Here is a 23,939-nt window from a genome sequence, read left to right as displayed (position 1 = left end):
CTGTGCGAGATCCTAGGCACAAAACCAATGCGGAGAGCGTGTGCGAATAAAGAACCCCATCAGCAGGTGCGATGTATTCTCAATCTCAGCCAATTCCCTTCTCTGTTTCTTTGATGTCTGTGATTGATGGTTGAGGCAGATATGAGGAAGAATACGAGAGCTTTCGCCGTTCTTTAACACGCATTACACAGCTCTGCTCCTTTAAAACCCCAGCACGAACAGCACTCTCGCAGAAACCACCGAAAGAACTGCTCACCATGGCCAAGCCTCCGATTTCTCGAACACAGAGGTAGAGGCGGCACAGATCCAGCGGCTTCTTGCCCACCGAAGGCAGGTTTGGGACCGGCGTGCCCCTCTCCTCCATGAAGGAGATGTAGCGATCCACCCATGCCCTCCTCTCAGGCTCACAGCCCATGTCGTACAGTCGTGTGATCTTCTCATTCGTCATGTTCCCCGTGCTGAGCTTCTAGGGGTGGATGGATACAGAACAGAGTGAGATATTTATCGCCACCGACACACCCATACTGTGAAGCCCATCGCTCTCTGTCCCGAGTAAAAGTGTTTTCCACATTGCTCAATATGTCCCGTTCTGACGGTCTCATGCTAGTAAAGTTCACCCCTTTAACCATTTCGGACAGGTATGAGTATTGATGCATGGCCTGGGCAGGTCTCTCATAAATACTATAAAAGTTACATTAAAAAATAAGTTAGTTACATACTGTGGGACATCTTTAAATTACTTGCACATTTATAAAAAATAAAATAAAAATAAAAGTCCTCTGTTGGCATTATGCTGGAATTGGTAAATGAGATAAATCAATGTTGTGCATAACAGACAATATTATGTTATACTATTATTATTTAGATGTATTTACACTGCAATTAAAGTTGCATGAATAATGTGACGAGATTAGTGTTTTAAATCTAAAATTTTGAATATATATGAAATGTTGGAAAATTTGAAATGATACACTATTAGACTCTTAGTTGTAACGGTGGCGACAGCCAGGAATAACAATTTAATTCAAATTAGACAAACGGACCTAAATTAAAGTGTTCGAGCTCCAGACACGGATAAACCTTCAAAATTTCAATAAACCCAATATAGCTCTAAAAGCCACCGGATACATACAAAATGTTTTCCTCTTCACATCAACAATAAATGCACAAGAAAGGGTCAAAGACACTCGTTCGAAATTCGTTCATTTACTCTGCGTTGCAGGGAGACGCAACTTCTTTGTCTGGAACTATTCTCATTGGTTAAATAGAGCAAAAACGGACATTACTGTGTTTAGAATTTTAAATGAATATTGTTTGTTGAACTATTTTATTAAAATGAATATCACATTTGCATTACATTTCAGGAAAACTACACTTTTTCTCGTGTGACATTGCCAAGACGTATCATATGGCATAAAATACAAAATCTCATATAGGGGCAATTCACATCTTGAAATTTGTGGGCATTTTTATTCATTTTGGTGGCATTTCCGATCCTGCACAATGCTATTTTACACCAGACTCGCTCGCTTCTTGTAAAGCTTAATGGAGGGCTATTGGCTGCGTTAGGCTGGCTCTATGTAGATTGTAATGGTGGTTTAATTTGGGCTTGTGACCAGAGATTTAAATAAAAAACTCAAATATAAAATAAATACAAAATGTTTTGCGAAAAGGCCAGGTGCTTGAGCAGCATCTGTGCCTGTGCAAAAAATGTGGAATATTTTCTGATTGCCTTTCGGAATCAGAATAAGTTTTATTGGACAAGTGTGCTCACGCATACAAGGAATGTGTTTGTTGTTTGAATTAGTGTTTTCAAAACTAGCTGTACATTTCGACTGAAATTGTCAAAATGTGACGATATCTTCTGTACAGTAGGCTACCAAGTACCGGCTTGCTGCTTGTTTATCTGTGTTTGAGCTGTGTTGCCTTATATTTGCGCTACTTTTTGGCCTCAAATTATAATAAAAATATGAATATTTAGAATGAGTACAAGACTGTGACTGGAATTACTATTTTACTGTAAACACAGCAAAATGTTTAAAAAAACAGATTTAAAGGGTTAGTTCACCCAAGAATGAAACTTCGGTCATCATTTACTCCCCCTCGTCGAGTTCCCAGTTGCCACGAATCACAAAACCAATAACTGACTTTCTCATTAAAACTTTGGTGAAAAGCTGATTCGCCATGTACAAGTTTGCTGTGAACTCTTCCCTAATCCTTCTTGAATGTGTTTTAATAAGGCTATTTTCTTTTACCATGGTGTTCGCTGTCAAACACAAAACGAGTTTGAATTATTTAAATTTAAATGGGCACTATATCACACACACACAAAGTTACCCGTGTTGGAAAATAACTAATAACTGACGTTTTTGTAGCTCAGCTGTTCTCAAAATAGAGTAGCTTTTCCAGTGACAAGCTACTTTCTCACAACTCTTGTCACATTATAATTGACAGCCATGCAATAATTAAATCAAGATGTAATAAACTGTCCCGTACCCTCATATGTAGCATTGCAAAGTCTGGTTTGCTGCAGTGAATCGGTTTGCTTATTTATTTCTTGAACCAACACTTGATGGTTTTTGTGCCTTTTTATGGCAAAATTGTAATCGTTTATAATGCTATTACCTAATAATGCTCTATATTCTTATTATGAGCAGCTTAGCAAGAAGATTGTGTCTTTTAAAGTAGCTTCCCCAACACACGATACAACTGAAAATAAATTGGGGGAAAGTATAACAAATACAATCTTGGGGTAGAGTGTCATAATGAGAAAGTCTAATTACATCACAACAGCTCACACCATCAAACAGGAGACCTAAATAACCACAGAAAGAAGAGAGAGAAGCAGGAAAACAAAGAGAAGAGAGTAAAAGTGCATGAGGCACTTACAGGGCTGCTGGGGTTCTTTGGCCAGGCAGGGCTGCTAATGCTATCGCTGTCGTCCCCCTGATAAGAGGACAGACTAGCTGGGCTGGGGGACAGAGGGGAAGGGGTGGGAGGCTGGGACACACACTGAGAACCGTAGTTGTCCTGTGATGGGAGAACACATAGGGAAGAAAGAGAAACCCACACACATTGTGAATGGCGAGAGACAGCTTTCAAATCACCTTTACTGCGTGTCCACCGAAACGACGCGCAATACTCTCCCAGAACTGGCCCATGTTTCGCTTTTTTTACTAAGAAGTCATTTGCAAAGTCTTTTGAATCAGCTTTATGCTATCGCAAACTAGCTTAGAAGTTATATAAACGAATAAAAGATTTGCAGGGAATGTACAGATTACACAAGCAAGAGGGAATTGGTGGAAGGTAATCACAGCTGTGCTGATAATCAGACCAAGAGCACGATTACACTTTATACAAAGATTCAATAAACAAGAAGTTTTCTTTCAAATTTCCTGATGATTTACTCACCCCCACGTCATCCATGATTGACGATGAAAAGAAATAAAGGTTTTTGAGAAGAGAAACATTCCAGGATTTTTCTCCATATAGTGGACTTCAGTGGGAACCAAATCGAATTGCAGTTTCAGTGCAGCTTCAAAGTCTCTACACGATCCCAGCCGAGGAATAAGGGTCTTATCTAGCCAAACCATCGCTCATTTTATAAATAATAAAAAAAAACATTTATTTAATTTTTAACCACAAATGCTTGTCTTGCACTAGCTGTGATGCGCCACACATTACGCGTGTTCCGGTTAAAAAATGTAGGGTAGGGCGAAAAACTCAATCTGATTTTCTCCTCCAACATCGTTGTTTTACCTTTATTTTTGTAAAGGACGTTTGACTTAGGCTCAATCCCAATTCACCCCTTGGCCTTACCCCTTGTTTTCAAGTGTACCCCTTGGCCCTTAAAACAGAGTTACAAGGGCCAAGGGGTTGAAATATTCCCCCACGAACCCGATACGTCATCAGTCGTCGGCGATGGCTCTGCCGTTACGGAGTTTTTACAGGATTTCTCCATGACAACGACTGACAATCAGCACAGCTGCTCTTAACTTTGAGGAAACATGATGCTTATAATGTTCCTTCCTCGAAATGTATGTCTTTTCTGTTTCGGAAATGTGATTTATTATACAATTTCTTAATTTAAATGACTATATAATTATTATAAGAGTAAATAAAGTGCACGGTGGTGTCATCTGGCGCTAAATGGTGCCTCTGAAAAATCTCCGTTTCGAGGGCTATGTAGCCCTACCCCTCGATCTAAACAAGAATCGGGACAGCCCTACCCCTTGACGTGAAAGCACAAAACGGAGGGGTAGGGGCAAGGGGTGAATTGGGATGAGCCTTAGGGCCAATCCCAATTCTACCCCTTACCCCTTCACTTACCCCTTCTCCTCTGTTTTGAGCGTGCACGTGAAGGGGTAGGGCTGTCTCAATTCTCTTTTGGTTGGAAGGGTAGGGGTGAGGGTAAGGGTCAGATAGCCCTTCAAACGAAGATTTTTCGGGACCACACTTCAAACGAAGGGGTATGAGAAGTGTCACTGCGATAAGTATTTTAACGACAAATAATGATTTGCTTTGCTACATTCAATCTTGTGTTCTTATTTACGGTCAGTTTCTTCAAAGAAACGTTTGGGGAAAAAAATCGCTGAAGTTTGTTAACGACAGTCCTGCAGACATATTTTCATGTCTGATAACTGGTGAATGTAATTGCGGAAGGGAATTGGCATATATTTTACAGTACATCTGCTATGAACGCATTGTTTTCTTGTGGTTATGTGTGAACATTATATAAACGAACAGTGCTTTCAGTTTCGTGCTTTTTGCTACATGATCAGATCAACCAGTCTTTTATGGTCTTTATCAAACAGGGACACATGAGGAAACCCGGAGGATCATTCGTTTTCGCGCTGACAACATAGCAACGTTTCCTTACGTCTGACTTCTGTTAGATATGTGCACTTAATTTCGACGATAGATATCGTCGTCTCCGTTGTTTTCTGCGAACTTCACAAGACAAATGCAAAAAAATAGCTGTAACCCACACAACTGAGATGACTGCAGCTGTCGACGGGATCTTGGAAGTTTGTGAAAAACATCAGCGCATCTCCTGTGACGTAGGCGCTAGCGATGACGTATAATGTCGTGTAGTAGTGGTGTCCCATTTCTTAGGGGAATATTTTCACCCCTACGCCTTGCCACTCTGTTTCAAGGGTCAAGGGGAAGGGGAAGGCGAAGGGTTAGGGTTAGACGAAGGGGAAAGGGGTAGAATTGGGATTGGGCCTTTACTTTACTTAAACACTAGGTCGGTACTACCATGTTTCGCCTAACGTGATCTTTCAACGGGATGACAATGCATGGTGCATCACAGCTAGTGCAAGACGAGCATTTGTGGTTAAAAAGTATACAAATGTTTTTTTTTATTATATTAAATGAGCGATGGTTTGGCTAGATAAGACCCTTATTCCTCGGCTGGGATCGTGTAGAGCCTTTGAAGCTGCACTGAAACTGCTATTTGGACCGTTGGTTCCCATTGAAGTCCACTATATGGAGAAAAATCCTGGAATGTTTTCCTCAAAAACCTTAATTTCTTTTCGACTGAAGAAAGAAAGACATGAACATCTTGGATGACATGGGGGCGAGTAATTTATCAGGAAATGTTTCATTCTGAAGTGAACTAATCCTTTAATACAGAGTAGGGGTGGGCAATATACCGGCAGACACGATTAACCGGTAGAGATTTTGGACTATCGCCTCTATCGCGGTTACGCTCACATGAAGTTGCTGTGCTACGCAGTCTAAAGCTTATCGTTTGCAGGCGTTCTTAAGTATTGCCTTGGGGTTTAAAAACAAGGGATTTTAAACCGTTGAAGCGAACTAAGCAATGAAAGACAACTCATTTGGCTACAAGCGCGTGCTGTCAGAGAGACTGTTTCTCAGCGCTGTCAAACTGAGTGCTTTTTGCCAACTAATTGGGCTTAAACGGGTAAATACACATACTTGTGTGTCAAAGTGACCAAGTCTTTGATAGTAAACACAGTCATTTATGTCTAAAGTGAACGTAAACAGAAAACGCATGAGTATATTGGATCCATGCAGTCTTAAAGTGACAGCATCCAAATGTACCTGCTGTCGTTATTAATGTTAATCAAACAACAAAAAAGAGAAAATCTCTCCTTGCTCTTGACTGTTACGCGGACTGAAGATGAAGACAAAGTTTAAACGTGGTTTATTAAACAAAAGACGGACTGGTGTAACAGTGTCACATGCAAACACAAGCATTAACACAATCGACAACTGAAGGAATAACAGAGCAAACTTAAACACTGGCTAAATGGGGGAACAAACGAAAAACACCCGTGATGATTAAATGAATGTCCACGACAGCAAAGGAGAAACTGAAGCAAAGGAACACATGCAGGAACTACTGAATACAAACTAAAAGTCCATAAAAACTAAACTTAGAACAAACACAAATGAATATCTGTAACAGACTGAATCACTTTCGTAACTTTAATAAGAATAAATGTCTATTTAATTTACACAGTGTTTTTTCATACATTTCATTACTTATAGAATTTATTTCTTATTTCTAGCGCTTGGAAGTTTTTCCAGATTGGTCCATTTCATTTGTGTCTTTGTTCTATTGTAGCTTGTTTTCCTATATGCTATAATTAGTTTCTTTGTTCTTTCTTTATCACTGTTTATTTGTCTTGATTTATTGTAGGCTATTTATTATATATATTAACACACTCGCGTCTCTCTACATTATGAAAACGGGTAAAACAAGAAAATTCTCAAAAAATAAAACAGTGAAATAGTAATAGTAATTTTTTAGTACGTTTTTTCCTATTAAAACAAGAGAAAATGCATCTACCACAAACAATATAGTCGAGATTCATGTTTGGATTTATTACAGTTCATCACTGAGAAGGCAGTATGTCATATTTTGTCTCCTCTTTTTTTCCGACAAAATTAAAGAGAGATTTTGGTCGAGTTTTATTTTTTAATTACACTTCAGTCTCGTCTTTTTGCGTCAACGATATCGCATGTTTATATAGTAACAGTTATCGTTAAATGACCTAGCCGTTGCCTCGTCATCAGAAAAAGCTCGTTAACGAAATGAACGCTAATCAGCGCGATTACTGGCACCCTGTCAGTGCAATAGGATAGCTCGATCCGCAATAGGTCGAAAACATTCTCCTGAAATTCACGGCCCTAAAAACCTCCCATGCATAGCCTACTGTCTTTAGCATGACAAGCATTCAGAAAGTTTGGCAAAAAACTGGCAAACTTTGTGTATAACTCTTCAAATGTTCATCTGTCACACTCTTTTTGTACTCTGGCTCTTGTTCTGGCTGAGGTTGGCACCACTCCGAGCTGGACTAAAGAAAGCTCAATTCATACCTTTCAAGTAGCTCTGTGTTATATTGCAGGACTTGTTATACTTGTTACAGGATTGCACACACACACACACACATACACAAAGCTTGTAACGTAGCCAGCTGGACAGGACATAAAGGTCAACGTTTGAAGGCACTTCTGTTTGTTGTGAAGTTTTCTACACGTTAAATTAAAAAGCCGTGCTCTACTGACGACTGATGCCATGAGGTGAAGATTATCATGAGCTAGCAAGAAAACAAAGGACATTTGAGAATTATTTAAAGGTGACAGAACTACTTCCCTCTAAACAGTAAGGCGACAAAACATCACATCGAATTACAAATGAAACAAAAAAAACATGACACATTAGCAAGAATGGAAAGACGAGTTCAGAGAGAGAATGCTCTGCTACTGCGCCACATCTCAGCCAATCAAATGAAAGCTGAACTTAATGACACAATGAAGTTCTGATGAAAGTAAGGGCAATGACTGAGAAAGAACAAGTTAACACAGGAAAGATTTGAAGCAAGGTCTTCCAGAGCTTAGATGTGCGCTCATTAGGACACATGAGAGACTTATATTACTTGGGTTATTGAATAACACAGTGAAATTGAACACTATTCAAGAACAACATACTTTCAGTGCTCAGTTTAGGGAGTGTAAACAACAGAAAGATAAACTAGAAGAGCTGCAAGCAGTAGGATGTAAATATTTACTATGACAACAATTGTATTACGACTCGCAAATTGTTTGGGGAAAAAAGTAAATTTGGTCAACATCTAAATCTATTCCAATGCTCTGGTGCAAACTGTGGTTATTTAAAACAATGTGTTAAAGTTTCCTGCATTGAACATGTCCGTGCTGGAAGCAAATTGGTGATCTAGATTTGGTGGATTTGGTAATGGGTATTATTATAATAATTAGGCTATAACCAATTATTAAATTACATAATTATGGTGTTTAACTTTCACTCTCACACCGTGTCCCAAGTACAACGCAAGATTCCAGCAGCAAAAAAATAGATGAAAGTTAAAATGCAAGTTAAAACACAATCACAGCCAAAGATGTTGAATTTACAAGAATGTGAAGCAGGAGATTCAACCAATGACATTTCAAAGTGGACTAAGACTTTTATCACTTGTTAGGACACGGTGTCAGACCAATGCACTCATTTTTACACCTTTACTGAGCAGATATTAACAGAGTAATGGTTGAAGCAAAGGTCAGAGACTGTTTGTAGGCTGTAACAGAGAAGCTTTTAGAGTAATGTTACCATTTACAGGGATTTAGGAGTTATCTGTGAGCATCTTCTGGACATGTTCAGTGAGTCAGAGAGAGAAAGATGTCTCCATACCTTTGGCTTAGGGGGATCTGTGGCGGGTGTACCGCCCTCCTCCTTGTGCTCAGCTCTCTGTTTGGGATCGGTGGGCATCATGGTGTCCCCTGAGCCTGTCATAGGCCCTACAGGAAATTCAGACCCTTAAACATCTGATCACACCCTCCAAACAAAGGTATATATTCAAACTAGTCAAGTAATAACTTTGTACTGAAAGCAAAATACTGCATTAAACTCCAGATTTATTGAATATGCTCAATATACACCATTTTGGGGTTATTAAGATCCCAGTAAGATACGTTTTTTACTTTTTTATTAAAGAAATACTTTTATTCAGCAAGGAAGCTACACGATAAGTCGTATTTTAATCGTGATCTCTGCTTCTCTCGATTAATTAAAGTCCCCCTGTGGTGAAAATCCATCGTGTGATGTTGTTTATGTCTATGTGGTGTTTTTAAGTCGACACCATTGCTGAGTATTTTCTCTTTAAAACTGCAGTGAACCAAAGACAGTCTCAAAAACACGGTTTGAAATCGCTGGTGTTTCTGACGTCACAAACTACCTTGTAACCAATCAGGTCAACGTGTGATCGTCAACGAGTGGATCTCTGAGCTGGAGTGAGTGAGTGAGTGAGTGAGTGGAGGCGGGGCTCATTTGCATATTCATAGAACCGCGTATACTAAATGAGGCAAGGTTGCATTCAAGCTATTTTAAGGCATGAAGAATTTTTTTTCCATGAAAAAACATTTAAATATGTAATTTTGGTGATCAAAGATGAGTTTTAAAGTGTAAATTGCAGGTAAAAATTTTCACGAAGATAATGCAATGTGCTTACTAAACATAAAGAAAAGAACCGCCCACCATTGGTTTTTTATGTTTTTTATACCAAAATGCTGAATATAATATGAAAAGTTGGTGCGTTTTACAGTGGTTTTAAGCACGCCCCCTCCCTTCCACTAGGCTGGGCGTGACGTCATAAAAGGTACTCCAAGCTACTGTCTATGCTCCAGGCCTGGAGTTACGTTATATTGGAGACCTAGCTAGCAAAAATGGTTAACTATTGTGTTTGTGCGGGATGTATGAATACATCAAAAACTGGGGAGAGGCTCCACAAGTTCCCCAAGGACAAACGGCTGATTCGTGCCTGTAAGTGTTAGCATAACTTACCCGAGGTAGAGCTTATAGATCGGGCCCAAAAAAATCAAGCAAGCCCCTACCCGAGCCCGCTGTGTCCGAGCCCGGTCCGGCCCTGCCCGACACATTAACTGTAATTATGAGCCCGGTTTAAACCCGACTATTTTTTAATACGTGGGTCGTTATAACTGACGTTCTCAACTACTTTCTATATTACTTTTTCCCGCCCGCAACATGTATGTTTTGTCCCGCTCCCATCCGCAAAAAGACTTTTTTTCTGTACCTCCAAATACTTTCAAGTTAGCCTACGTGTCGCCACCATACACATCAGCATACATGCTCCTGATCACTGTTATAACATAAAAGCAAGCGGGCTACTGCCCGCGCTCCCTTTTATGACGTCATCACCCAGTTACGGTAAAAAACATGCTACCTTTGAAGAAACCCCAATAAATGTTATTTTAACGCATTTTAAGACAGATATTTTTACATATATACACATTGAGCACTTTAATTTACACATTAATTGGTTGTGGTGGTTAACCTGCAATTTACACTTTAAGTGATGAAATTATTGACTACAGGGGGACTTTAAGCATAATCGTCTGCGATATTTGCCCGCTGGTTATTTATCCCGAGAACATTTAATTTTTATTTTACATTTGCGCTATCTTGCATTGGTAATGAGTTTGCACAAGTTTTCATGCATTAAAACATTTGGAACATTTTTTGCATTAAATATTTGTAATCTTGTCTCATTGAAACACTGAGATATCTATAAACATTCTCACGCTTACCTGTGGGCATTGTGTTGTAGGAGGGTCCTTGAGGGGTCATCCTGGCTGAGCTGTTGCTCGGTGGATGGTTGTAGGGGCCTCCAGGAGCCATTCCAAGCATGTGGGACGCAGCCTGGTACCCGCTTGGCCTATGGATAACAGAACACAAACATAAGGACACAGACCTTTAAAAAGAGCCTGTTTGAGATGTGAAGATTTCAATAAGTTGTTAGTACACTTATTTTCTTTTCTTCTTTACTTCTAATAGCTGGCAAGCAACAAATATGCAGGCACAATAGAGAGGGTTAAGACATTCAGGATTAATGCAGAAAAGAAAAGGAAGAGCTGTTGCTTTGTGCTGTGTTGTTTGTAGTCCATATTACACTTTAAGTCTTAAATGAGGTACAATCTACAATCCATCAGTCAAAGTTGTACACTGCTGCTACCAAAACAACCAACAATTCTGCGAATCACACCTCGACTCAGACTAGAAACTGCACTAGGGCTAGCCAATTATTAATTAGAATAATATAGCCTGAGATTATTAAAATGGCTGTGACACCACAGGGCCAAGATAAACAGTTTTTACACTTGGTTCATTTCGGTCTCAACAAAATGTCCACTTTTAAATCCAGAAACAGAAAATAAGTGGGCGAAACATGCTTAGTTTGGAGACAAAAGGCATTGTTATAATTTGAAGTATTCACACACACTGTTGAACATGAGAGCTGCTGTTTCAATATGCCTTTCAGCCTTTAAAGGCAGAAATGAAAAGTGAAATGTTTATGTCAGCACTTGCAATATTTGTAGAAGTAATTGCAATATGATTTTTTTTAAAGGTGTCGTAAGCAGTTAAAACCTAGAAAATAAATCAATTTAATCTGATAAGGAAAAAAACCCTCTTTGATTATATCACAAAAAATGAATCCATGTTTCTCCAAACTCATTTCCTGTTACAATTTTTCACGGAACACAAGTAGAATTGGAAACACTTTATTTTACAGTGTCCCAGTTAAACTTCTTACATATACTTAATTATAACAGCATATTATGCATAATCACAAGCAACTAACTCTAACCCAAAACTTATTATATAATAGTACATGTAGTTAACTAATAATACTCAGTATGCTTTGTATAATCTTTGTATAAACAGCTCTTCTCCAGTATATTCCAAGTTTTGTGAAGTCACAGCAATAACTTCACATGAGTAACAGACCAAACTATAAGTCATTATTCACTGAAAATATTCCCTTCTACTATAGTTTCTCAACATGTCATAACCGATGCGGTATTGCTTGTCGATGCGTCAAATTTTAAATCTGAATGTAAACCGTTGTTATTTTAATGGAAAAAGGCTGCGTTAACATTCTTCAAAAATTCTCCTTTTGCGTTCCACGGAAGAAGAAAAAACAGTTTACAGATTTTGGAAAAGACAAGTATGAGTACATAAAGACCAATATACATATATATCTTTTTTATTCTTGGGTGAACGATTCCTTTAAACCTTTTTAGTCTTCCACTCCACTATATCTCTGAGCTACACAAGCTGCTGCTTCAGTTCTCCAATCTACAGAACATTTTGCTGTTTTCTCCAGAGGATGCTTCTCCTCTCTTTGTGAAAGCTATATGATTAGTCTTCTTAAATGCTCAGAATAAAACATAGCCGTGGTGGAGAAGAAAGGAGAAGCTAATGCATAGCACTTGGCATGTGCCGTTTCTAGCGGACGCGAGCAGACTCAAGCAGAGTGAAGCCATCCAGCCAGGGGTCCAATCTTAAACCTACCCAAACAGCTCAGTGTGAGGCTGGCCCTGGCCTTGCGCAGGACTGTAGTGGGGGTGATGGGGGTGAGGGATAGGGAAGGAGGCTGGCCGCCCCCCAGGCCCAGACAGGCCGGGGTACACAGGGGACCTGCCAAAGGGAGGCCTGAAGCAGGGGGAAGAGCATAAAGGTCTCCTTGGTGCCTGTTCACTTTCAATACAAATGAAAACTCAAAGGTGCACTGAATAATATCATGTTTGGCCTTGTCCCAAATCCTGCCCTTAGCATTATTTGGTGACATAAAATCTGCATTGACTGTCCAGTAGAGGCCAACCAGTGAGGGATAAGCAAAATGACATATTGAGGGTGCATAAAAGTTACAACGGTGTACCGTTCTGAATCATAAATGCTTCTGGAGGGTATAGTGAATATGACAAAATAAATATCTATCTGAATAAATGGCATTAACAGCACTCGACCACACACATTTGCTGTTCTCTCTCCACTCTTGCCTCACATGAGAACGCGTTCCCCTTATCGAATCACAGGAAAACAAATAAATGGGGTTATCAATATTAACAACATCCAATGAAAAGGTGGTGAATGCTTTTGTAAATTAACTGATTGAATATGCAGTATTTAGACATTTTAAGCTCCATGAGCAGAAAGCTTGCATAATTGGTTATGACAGAGCTCCTGATAAAAGCTTAAATAAACAGACTCGGTATCAATCGGCAATACATTGGTATTGGCTATAAGAATCTATTAGGAGCGCTACTAATACATTTTTTTTTTTTTTTTTTTTTTTCATTAATGCCAGATTTCCCCAACTGGAATTGAATTGGAATTCAGGGATTATTTTGTAACCTTAAAGGGGTTGTTTACCCCAAAATAAAACCTGTATGACTTTAAGAAATGTCTCAGTTTTTTTGTACATACAATGGAAGTCAATAGTAACCAAATCTGTTTGGCAACCAAGATCATTCAAAATATCTTATTTTGTGTTCCGCAGAAAATAGTTTTGAACAACATAGGCAATTTTCATTTTTGGGTGAACTATCCATTTAATTATGGATGAAATCTAGACCAAACATGACCAAATCATCTTGTTCAAGTTAAGCAGAAAGGCACTTAAATGAATTAAGGCTCTGATTTACCTGGCCTGGCCCGAGGGGACTGGGTTCTGCTGGGCAGATGCAGGGCTACTCTCATGGGGCTTGCGGCTGACGTTGGGAGGAGGTGGACCCATCCCTGGGCCAGCCGACTGAGGCATGTTGGGAGAGGTGGGAGCCACACTGCTGGAGCCTGCGGTGTAAGGCCGGCCACCGGCTGCATGCCCTGGTCCTCGAGCCGTAGTCATAGAGCCACAGGGTTGCCCTGGACCCTGCCCATGCATTGGACTGCTGGCATTCATGCCAAGACTGTTGCTCATGCCTGGGCCGGGGCCACTGTAGTTGGCACCTGGTGCTCCGCCATAGTTAGGAGGCCGTGGGTAGTTACCTGGAGATAAACCAGACAGTTTTTATGTAAAAGTCCTAATACCATTAAGTACATCTCAGGAAATATCATAAAAAGAAAAAAAAATGCAATGGATGACCATTTTAAGAGTTAGCAAAACACGTCTCAAGAGCCCTGCAGTCTGTTGATAACATTCCATATTCACTTCCTCTAGGTGTTTTTTAAATGCAAAAAAAAATCTTATGTGTGTTTCCAAACAATACAAACCGAGTGCTATTGCTGTGCTGATTTTACAGTTACCTTTCCCTTCACTTCTTCTTACAGACAACCAAGAAACAGTATTCACAATGTGCTTCAGTAATGTTATCAATCTGGTTTTGGTCAATTTCGAGTTTGGATCCCTAATGAATGGCTATAATTGTATTGGATTTTTTTCTTTGATGCACTAGATTCCAACATGGGAACATGGACAGAAGCCACACTTTTAACATCAAAATTGCTTAAATATCAGGTTGCTTTTCACCAAACCTGATCGGAACACTTAAATGAGCCCTATGTAGTTTTTTGCTGACACTCTTGGGAGCTTTATTAAATGGGAAAGTGATTCACAATGTAAAATGGATATTCATGAAATTAAACAGGTTTGGAATGACATGAGGACGTGTAAATAACAGATTTTTTGGGTCCATTTTGATCTCTTCTCTTTGAAGTCTAAATCATTCTTTTCTTTCTCTGTTCCTACTCAGGAAGTCAAATTATCAAATCTTTGTGGGAGAGTATTGGAAGCCAGTGAAGACTGGACACATTTCAGCCAAATTGACATTCTTCACAACTAGTGTGGGACCAAAGCCCCAGCAAGCCATCAGAGAGCCCGTTGTTAATAAAGTATGTCTCCTCATGACATGTTTCAAGATCAACAGTCTGAGGACATTCAGCCTGACACCCACTGGACGCCAAGTTTCTCAGGGGACGAGACATCATGTCCACCACGTGGAGTTCCGTCTAATATGCTGATGTGCATAATGGGCATAAATTTAATCGTGCCCAGATCGCTGCTTGGCAGGAGGAGCTTGCCAAGCAGCGTTTCAGTCACAATTAGAACTGGGATTTCCATTCCTCAAGCTGTCGAAATGTTGAGATCTCTGGCTCATTCAGGTTTCAAGAGTTCCCTGTGGAAATCAGAGAGTCTTGGCATGTTTTCCACTTTCCCAGTGTAAAAAAAAAGGAGAACTAAAAATGTATTCCAAAATCACATTAAGCAGGTTGAGAGGAAAGGAAGGGGGATACTGGCTTTTTGCCCCTATTCTGTAGTTACACTGAGACTCTTAACAAGCTCCTTCACGGTGGGGAGGACGGACACTCCAGTCTGCAAGGATGTAGAAGGGGACCTGGAGCAATGCCAATTACACAGAAATGCCGAACTGCTGTCAGACACTCTGTGGTGACTTTCCTCCAGCCCTGTTAATCTCAACATTCCCTCAGGTGAAAAAGAGGGAAAGATGCCATGAATGTGAAGGATACAGGCGGATGCCCTTCTGACAGTGCTGTGAGAAATGCATAGATGACAGAGGGTTTGGGACATGGGAACACAGTTTGAAGCCTACTGTAAGCTAAAAAGATGTGCATCTCACCTTGTTTTAAGGACCCATGTTTCTGTAATTCAGCTACACAAAATGACAAAGCTTGTTCTGACACAACAGGACTCAAAGGCTTCCAACTTTCCCTGCCTTCAACTCAATTCACATCAACAACTAACCTTCGAGTCAAAGACAATTCACTGTTTAAAGGGAATGTATAATGGAGAGGGGGATTTTCCTTGCTTGTTTGAATCTCTGCAGATCAAATACACTTTAAAATTCATAAGCCCAGCCTTATGCTAAAATGCTTTTAATTTACAATTTTCAATCCATACCCCATAATGACAAACCTTGGGTTTACCTTGGGTACATCCCATTTCTCCAAGATCATCTTTCAGGATGTATCTACACTTTGATTTGATGGGACATGATTTGGAAAGGCACACACGTGTATAGTATATACTGTATAGGCCTAAGGTCTAACAGCTGAAAATACATATCAGAATAAAACCAAGCCATGCAGTCAAATGAACAGACAATACTGTGTTGAGGCACAGATCTGGGGAAGGCTGCAAATAATTCTGTGGCATTAAAGGGTTCACGCGAGCACAGTGGCCTCCATAACTCTTAAAAGGGAAAAGTTTAGATCTCTTCCTTAGCTTGCTGCCCAGCCAAACTGCAATCGGGAGAAGGGCCTTAGTGACCAAGAAACTGATGGTCACTCTGGTTGAGCTCCAGAGATCATGCATGGAGACGGGAGAAAGAAGACAACCATCACTACAACACTGCACCAATATGGGCTTTATGGCAGAGTGACAACACCAAAGCATCTCCTCAGTGCAAAACCCATATAACCATGCTTGGAATTTGCTAAAAGGACATCTAAAAGACTGAGAAACAAGATTATCTGGTCTGATGAATCTTGATTACAAGCGTCATGTCTGGAGGAAGCCAGGCACCCCTCATAACCTTGGCAATACCATTCCAACCACAGTGGTTGTAGTATCATGCTAAGAGAGTCTTCATGAGTGGCAGGGACTGGGGGAATGGTCAGTGTAAAAGGAAAGCTGAACACAACAAAATACAAAGATATCTTTAAGAGTCCTAAGGAGCACAGATGGGTCAAAGGTTCACCTTCCAGCAAGGCAAAGACCCTAAGCACACAGCCAAGACATGCAAGAGTGGCTTAGGGGCAACTCTGTAAATGTCTGGCCCAGCCAGATCCCGGATTTGAATGTTCCCCATCCAACTTAAAGAGCGCTTAAGAGGATCTCCAGGGAAGAATGACAGAAGCTTGTCTTAAGGCTGTAGTGCATGCCAAAGGTGCTTCAACTTAAATAATGTGTAAAGGGTCTGAATACTTGCAATGAATACAATGTGATATTTCAGGTTTTTCTTTGTAATAAATGTTCAGTTGTCACAAATCTGGGTTTAGCCTTGCCATTATGGTAGTATGGATTGTAGAATGTTGTGATAAAAATGAAGGAGTCTGAATACTCTCTGAATGCACTGTATGACCGCCAATGTTTACACCAGCTGATTTTTCAGCAGATTTTCAATCATAATCCTCATTTGCATAGTTGATGGAGAATCGGCTCTCAGCAGGGGAGCCTTAACAGCCGCAGTGACTCAACTCCCTGCTGAGTTAATGGACTTACTGACTAGAAATCAACTTCTGTTTCAGTCGAAATGATCGTTCAGTCGGTGGGGTGATCATTTGGCCATGGCAGTGACCAATGAGCCTCTGAAGAAGCAACAATATATTGTCCTGCTTGAGTCTCAGAGAGAAATTGTTGTCAACAAACCGTCGACAAGTAACAAGCAGTTGTCTTGCTTCTTGGAGAGAAAACTCAAAGGCTGTCATCCCTCTGCCATTTATAATCGCAGTGTGTGACAGACCTCCAACAGAAGAGGGCGAGATTTCATCAAATACAGTCGGCAGGTGAGACAACCCTGACCAAAATCTAGTTGTTTTGGGTTGGTTAGTGAGACGTTGTCTTTACACATCAACACACTATTCAGCAAAATGAGAGTCCCTGATGAATGCAAGTGTGACTTACATTGGTCAGTTTCATATGTGAACAGGTTAGTCAATCATAAAGGTAATTAGCATTTAGAAGTCTCAAAGGTACAGGAGCTAAAACTTGATTATTATGAAAAATAACTTATATAAGGTGGGGGTTTACATGTATCTATCCATCCATTTTCCAAACTGCTTGTCCTATTGAGGTTGTGGGGATGCTGAACTCTACTCCAGTGTCTGGGGTCTTAAGCAGGGTAACACCCTGGACGGATGGCCAGTTCATCACAGGGCTTACACACATGCTTTCACACCTATGGACAACTTAGCCATTCAGGCTGTCAGTCTAAATCCGATTTTTGTGCATATCCGATTGAAATCTGTTCAGATTTAGCTAGTGTGAACGGCAAAAAATCACGTGAAATGTGATTTTTACAAATCCGTTTCAAGCTACATCCATAGGTGGTTTGAAATCCTATTCAAATCGCATTTCTGGAAATCCGTTTCAGTCTGACCGCTCTGATCGGATTTTGTGACTTTCTTACGCCACGTAAACATCAGATGTTGTTATAGCAAACATGCTGAAAGTTGCTGCAGAAACAAGGCTGTGTTGTTCTAAAGTGCCGGACGAGCAGAAAATGACAATATAACAGAGCAATGTTTGTAAACCGACGGAGACGACAGCATGGAAAAAAGCTGTGCATGCCAGCCTCCAACGGTTCTGCCGCTGCCTCAGAAGACGCAGTAGACAAGCGTGGTGGCTACACATTGTCATGTTGTACAATTTAAATAAGACAACATCTCTCTTACAAACCCCTCCATGTTGCAGTTGTTATTTGGCGTATTCAATAATTTTAGATCAGAATCCAATCGGATACACAAATAATCAATTTGGACTGGGAGTGTGAACATAGCCTTAGGCCGTGTGTCCACCAAAGCGTTTTTAGCCAGCTGAAAACGCTAGACGCTCTGCTGAAAACGCCTAGCTGTGAGCGCATGAGAGCGTTTTGGCAGCGCAGCGTTTTTTCCATTGAGACGTTTCGTTGCTATGATACAGAATATCCGCAGCACAGTTTACTTGTAACTGATTTCGCAGGTAATTTGTTTCATACTAAAAAATAATTTTTCATCCATTTTGTTCGGTTTGCTCTGCTGGTTGATGTCGTTGTACAGAAAGAATGTTGTGACAGTTGGTCGGTGTGGTGTTAGCCCCGCCCCTCCTCCACTGTGATTGGACGGCTGGGTAAAAGTGACAGTGATGAGCGCTGCGTTTTACCCAAAGTTGAACATTTTTCAACTCTCGGCGACCAGTAAAAACGCCGGGCGCTCGGCGCTTCAGCGTGGAAAAAACGCTCAGCGCCTCGTTACGCTCGTGGCGTTCTAAAAACGCGGCGCTCCCATTGGAAACAATTGAAAACATATGCCAGCTGCGTGGAAAAACGCTTTGGTGGACACACGGCCTTAGAATCACCTCTCATTCACCTCTTGTCTTTGGATTGTGTTATACAAAGAAAGGCCTTCTGGCTCAGCCAGAACTCGAACCGAGGACCTTCTTGCTGTGGCCACAGCTCTATCCACTGAGCCACTATGCCCCTGGGTTATAAGGGCATTTCCACCAAGTTCCACCAAGCCTGAGTTCAGGTTGTAATGCACAACAAAAATAGGCATAGCACCAAAACTCTTGCATGCAGTGCTACTCCTGTTAAGCAGCACCAGGCTACTGATGAACGCAGTGCAAGCCCTGCTGCCTGTTAATATAGGCGCCAAAATGAATCAATGTAAAACAAGATGTATGAAACAAGTCTAAGGGTAAGCAAGAGAGAGAGAGAGAGAGAGAGAGAGAGAGAGAGAGAGAGAGAGAGAGAGAGAGAGAGAGAGAGAGAGAGAGAGAGAGAGAGAGAGAGAGAGAGAGAGAGAGAGAGAGAGAGAGAGAGAGAGAGAGAGAGAGAGAGAGGGAAAACGGTTTTTAAAAAACCCCACAAAATTATGAATGTTTGCATTATAAGTAGACTTCAGGAAAGAATAAAATGCTTAATTTTATGTTCTTCCAAACTATGAATTGACTGAGGCATCTTTTCATGGATCCCATCAATCTGTGTAAACAATTCTGCGGTCGACTGCCGCTGTAGCTCAGTCAGTGTCAGGCCTGCAACAGCGGCAGCACGTTGCACCCCTGTTGTCATGAGCTGGCTGTCAGTCATTTGAATTAGAGTACAGGACAACAGGGACTATCAATCAGGCAGAGTGGAGGCCATGACATTATAAAGGCATGCTTAGCAGCTATTCATTTATTACATCTGCACACCATAACATTCATGATGAATTACTGCTGAGCCCTGTTAATGGGGTCTCTTTCACAGATGCACAAGGCTGAAACAACAACAGACACTTTCCCCCGTTTTCACAAAGGCTTAAAGCCTGGTCCCAGACTAAAATGCATGTTTGAGTTGTCTTAACTGAAAGCAACTTGCACTGACATATCTTAAAATATGTCATTGTTTTATCTCCAGATTAAATGTTTTACCAGTGATATTTTTTTTCTAAGGCATCTTTATAAAAGCTTCTTAAATTTCCTAACTGAACTAAGGTCAAATCCTGGGCCCTGGATCTAATCTAAGCCCTGTTTGTGAAACCACAAGTATTAGTTCACCCAAAAAATGTAATTCTGTCATTTACTCACACAACATGTCATTCCAAACCCAGATTACATTGTTTCTTCCGTGGAACACAAAAGGAGATTCATATATTTACCTTTGGTGCCTTAAGCTATTGCACTAGGCTTGTCATCGATGATGTACTGTATAACAACATTGGCTCTCGCATGTCTTATCGTTATGTGTGAATGTATGAATGCATGATGTCGAAGCCATGACAAAAATTACATTTGTATGTGAATACAATTTTTTTGTGTGTTCATCACATAAAGCTATCGAAGACTTGTAATATAGTGCACAAGATGTATGGACCATTTTAGTGGATATACACACCAGACAATTAGAGGAAGAAATCCTCACCTAAACAAAAATTTCACATGTTTGCAAGCAGAAGAACTGGGAATGTGAGTGTGTGTTACCTGAAGGGCCATACTGGCCACTCTGGGGCCCATAAGAGGGGCCCAGCTGATAAGAGCCCACATTATGCTGCATAGGGCCAGTGGGACAGGAGTGTGGGGACATAGAAGGTCCAGCCTGCTGGCCTCCAAACTGGGGACCAGGTGCATTGCGCTGCATGTTAGGTGCGAATCCTAAAAAGTAAAACCGGAAAAGATTACTCATACCAACAACAAAAAAGTGTTTTCTGTGACGGCCTTGTAAAATATTAGTCAACAACAATTCAGATTTGCCTTTTTTGCCTTTGTATAGTCAGAAAAAGCTAAACCGTGACAGGGAATTTGGGTTAAAGCTGGGGTTTTTAATCATCTACCAAAATGTCTGATCATTAAGTCAGTCAATGTTTTGTTTTTTGTTATATATATTTAAAGGGGTATTTGCAACCCATTTTATTTCTGCAATTTGTCATATATCGAAACAAAATAACGAACAAGTAACATTTGAAAGAGAACTGACTGGATCATTATGAGAGCGGGCATTCAATATAAGACTGAAACCAGATCTGAATGTGAGTTGTGGATGACTACTGCCCTCCTGAAACACTGCCAGCACCAACTCATCTGACCTGGACAGGGAGACAGGTCAAAATCTTAATTTGCCATCACAAGGATTTTCTTTAGAACAAGGTGCACTGGTAAATTGTGCACAATAAGATGGGACAGTGTTTTCACAAAGTATAAATTAGGTCAACTTTGATTTCATGTTGACCTTCTGCTGTCAGTAAATCTAATTGTGATCTCACTTGCATAGGTGAAAATAACTGAAATTACAATAATAGTTATTGCTTACAGCTCCGAACAAACAAATGTTCATACTTGAGCTCTAAATCAAAGCACCAGCCCTCTGATAGCTGCTCATAGCTCCTCGTATCCATGGAGGAGGAAACAATATATAGCAGGTGTTAATATACATCAGTAAAAAAATCGCCTTTTCCTCGAAAGCTGTAAGTAGAGTCAGTGTGAGCCGCAATGTTATAGCGGGAAATCAACTCACCTCTCTCCTGAGACATGGGCGACTGACTGTGAGAGGAATGGGAGCCCACGTCTGGGACGTTCCCCGGGGTCTGAGGGGCCATCTGTGTACCTGTGTGTGGGGGGCGGGAAATGTACATGTGTGCGTAAACCCAAAGTCTTTTACTGTGCGCACATTATTTCCTTAATCAGTATTTTTGTCTAGTTTAAGATTAAAATATCTAATTATCAAAACAAGATAAATTTACTTCAAAAGTTGTTTTCAGATTTTGTTTCTAATGTTTTTTTTATCATTATATATACAATTAAATAAATGTAAATTTTGTTCGATTTATTGTCTAAAACAATGTAAAAAATGATAAACTTGCCTCGTGATATATTCTCTAAAAAAAAAATCTTAACATCTTTATCTTGTTTTAAGGATATTTTACTGGGAAGCAAGACAAAAATACTGATCAAGACACATATTTTTGCAGTGCACATGCACAAAACCACAAATACAGTTAGTGGTCTCATAAAAGAGCTCCTTTTCACGATAAATATCAGACAAATTAGCATTGAGGGCAGAATATCTAACCACACGTCCCATGGGAGGCGTTTAAGGCTCATTGTTTCTCTCCCGGGAGCGACTTTGTGTGCCTGTATGTACAGAACGTGTATGCGTGTAAAAGCGGAGATATTCATTCTCCAGTAATGGCACACAGATCACATGTCAGGGCCAGCCTTGTATGCGGTTAATGGCCAATGGTGCTCCCAGTAGAGACGAGGCAGTTTTGTGTGCAGCGGGGTAAACGCTCTCCTGTGGACCTTGTTAGTGACATTCAGAACGGAAAGGAAAAACAGCAGTTTCAGCGGCACAAAGCCCTCCGCTGCCCGGCTATCAAAGAAGCCCGGCTAACAATGCAGCGCACAGCAGGGCAGTAATTGTGTCAAAGTGACTCCGAACTGCTAACAGACTTTCAAAACTATTTTAATGATGGAGGGACTTGTTTTAAAGCCAGCTTGAATCCTGCCGCTGACCCACTGCTGACTGGAGCTCAGACACCTCGCCCTCCAACTGCTCCACAGTGGTAGGAGTTCAACGAGAAGCATGTGACGGCTGCAGCTAATAGGTACGTCAAAGTTAGCATGACAATAATATTTTTTTCCCAAAATAGAATGTTCAAGAATATGTGCCTAGTTAGAGAGAGAGTTTTAGTCTGTATGAAGCGATTTTAGCAGCTAATTTTCCGAAGACGCGGCTAAAACAATTTCGGCAAACCAAAACATGCGAAATGACTGACAAAATAATTAAAATATTAAATATAAACTTTATTTTGATTTATAATGTTTTTAAAATAAATAATCTTAACTATATATAAATGGCATTAACCCCTTTACACTTAAGTTTATATTTATAATATAATATTTATTTACATATTATATTTACAACAGCTGAAGCACGAGATCACATTTGAATTTAGCAGTTGATCACGTGACTCACTGAACGTTGTAATCACACTGGTGTGATCGTACGCGTCTACAATTCAAATGAATTCATTTTAAATAGCTATTAAAGATTCTACTTCTCCCAATTATTTTAAGGGAACAAACTAAATAAAAACATCATTCTACAGATTAGTATTGGCATTATTAATTTGATTGATTGACGATTAATAAATATGATAAATTTGACGCTTCTTTTTTTTTTGCTATATTTTGTATCTGTTCAGTTCGATACGAATACATGTGTACCCTTGCTGTTGCTACTATGTGACCATGATATTAAGAGTTCTCCACGTGTTTTGCGATATTAACAGTAGCGATTAATCGATTAATTGGTTGTTGATTTTAATGAAAATTGATTAACAACATTCCTGAAAATTCACGTCCCTACTACAGAATAACCTCATACAATTCAAACATAACATGCATTCAAATAAATGAAACGACATAAAAATGGAGAGTTTCAAACAGCAGTTATTCTCCCTGAAATATTTATGAAAAAACAAATCAAAAAATTATATCTCACACAGAATCTTTTACCTGGCCCACTGGCAGGTGATATGGGCCCAGATCGTGATTGGCTGGAACCCACTGGTGACCCGACGGGCGAGGGCGAGGGCCCGCTCCGCATGCTGGGGACTCTGGGCGAGGCATGGGGCGAGAAGGGCGACTGGGCAGGGTTACTCTGCTCGCCCTGGCTACTGGTGGACCCGGAGGCGCTGACGGCCGAACTGAGACCCGCCTCTGTTCCAGTGGGGAGGTCATCTATAGAGCCAGATAGATCCTGAAGTACACAAACAGAAGAAGGGAGAGTTCAAGTTCAGGCCATTTTCATACTTATCAAGACTCCAATAAGGATTCATTAGCCAAAAAACATTACTGGTTAATGGACTTGATGCCATGTCTCATTTGGAAGTGAGTAAAAGAATGGATCAAATGACATCAGTTCTGAAGCAGCGAACCTGTAGAGACTCTAGTAAAACA

General features: G+C 40.4%; 1 protein-coding gene across 5 annotated transcripts in view; it reads right to left on the bottom strand.

Annotated features, from left to right (window-relative positions):
• The window catches only part of arid1b (AT rich interactive domain 1B (SWI1-like)), a 94,252-nt gene that overhangs the window by 11,777 nt on the left and 58,536 nt on the right, over window positions 1-23,939 (bottom strand). Inside the window, exons 5-13 of one of the 5 annotated variants that reach the window (XM_056262622.1) lie at window positions 23,496-23,739; window positions 21,493-21,582; window positions 20,463-20,633; window positions 13,492-13,834; window positions 12,359-12,499; window positions 10,594-10,721; window positions 8,681-8,787; window positions 2,890-3,030; window positions 257-463 (exon numbers count right to left, since the gene is read on the bottom strand). In XM_056262622.1, coding sequence (XP_056118597.1) covers window positions 257-463; window positions 2,890-3,030; window positions 8,681-8,787; window positions 10,594-10,721; window positions 12,359-12,499; window positions 13,492-13,834; window positions 20,463-20,633; window positions 21,493-21,582; window positions 23,496-23,739 — 1,572 coding nt within the window. Of the gene's footprint in view, window positions 1-256; window positions 467-2,889; window positions 3,031-8,680; window positions 8,788-10,593; window positions 10,722-12,358; window positions 12,500-13,491; window positions 13,835-20,462; window positions 20,634-21,492; window positions 21,583-23,495; window positions 23,740-23,939 lie in introns of all 5 variants that reach the window. The other 4 variants (XM_056262621.1, XM_056262624.1, XM_056262625.1 and 1 more) reach the window with 4 other exon arrangements.

The sequence above is a fragment of the Rhinichthys klamathensis genome, unplaced genomic scaffold (assembly GCF_029890125.1).
Source record: "Rhinichthys klamathensis goyatoka isolate OS25496 unplaced genomic scaffold, OSU_Roscu_1.1 h1tg000196l_1, whole genome shotgun sequence".
Classification (NCBI taxonomy): Eukaryota; Metazoa; Chordata; class Actinopteri; order Cypriniformes; family Leuciscidae; genus Rhinichthys; species Rhinichthys klamathensis.
This window is presented reverse-complemented; position numbering and strand designations above follow the sequence as displayed.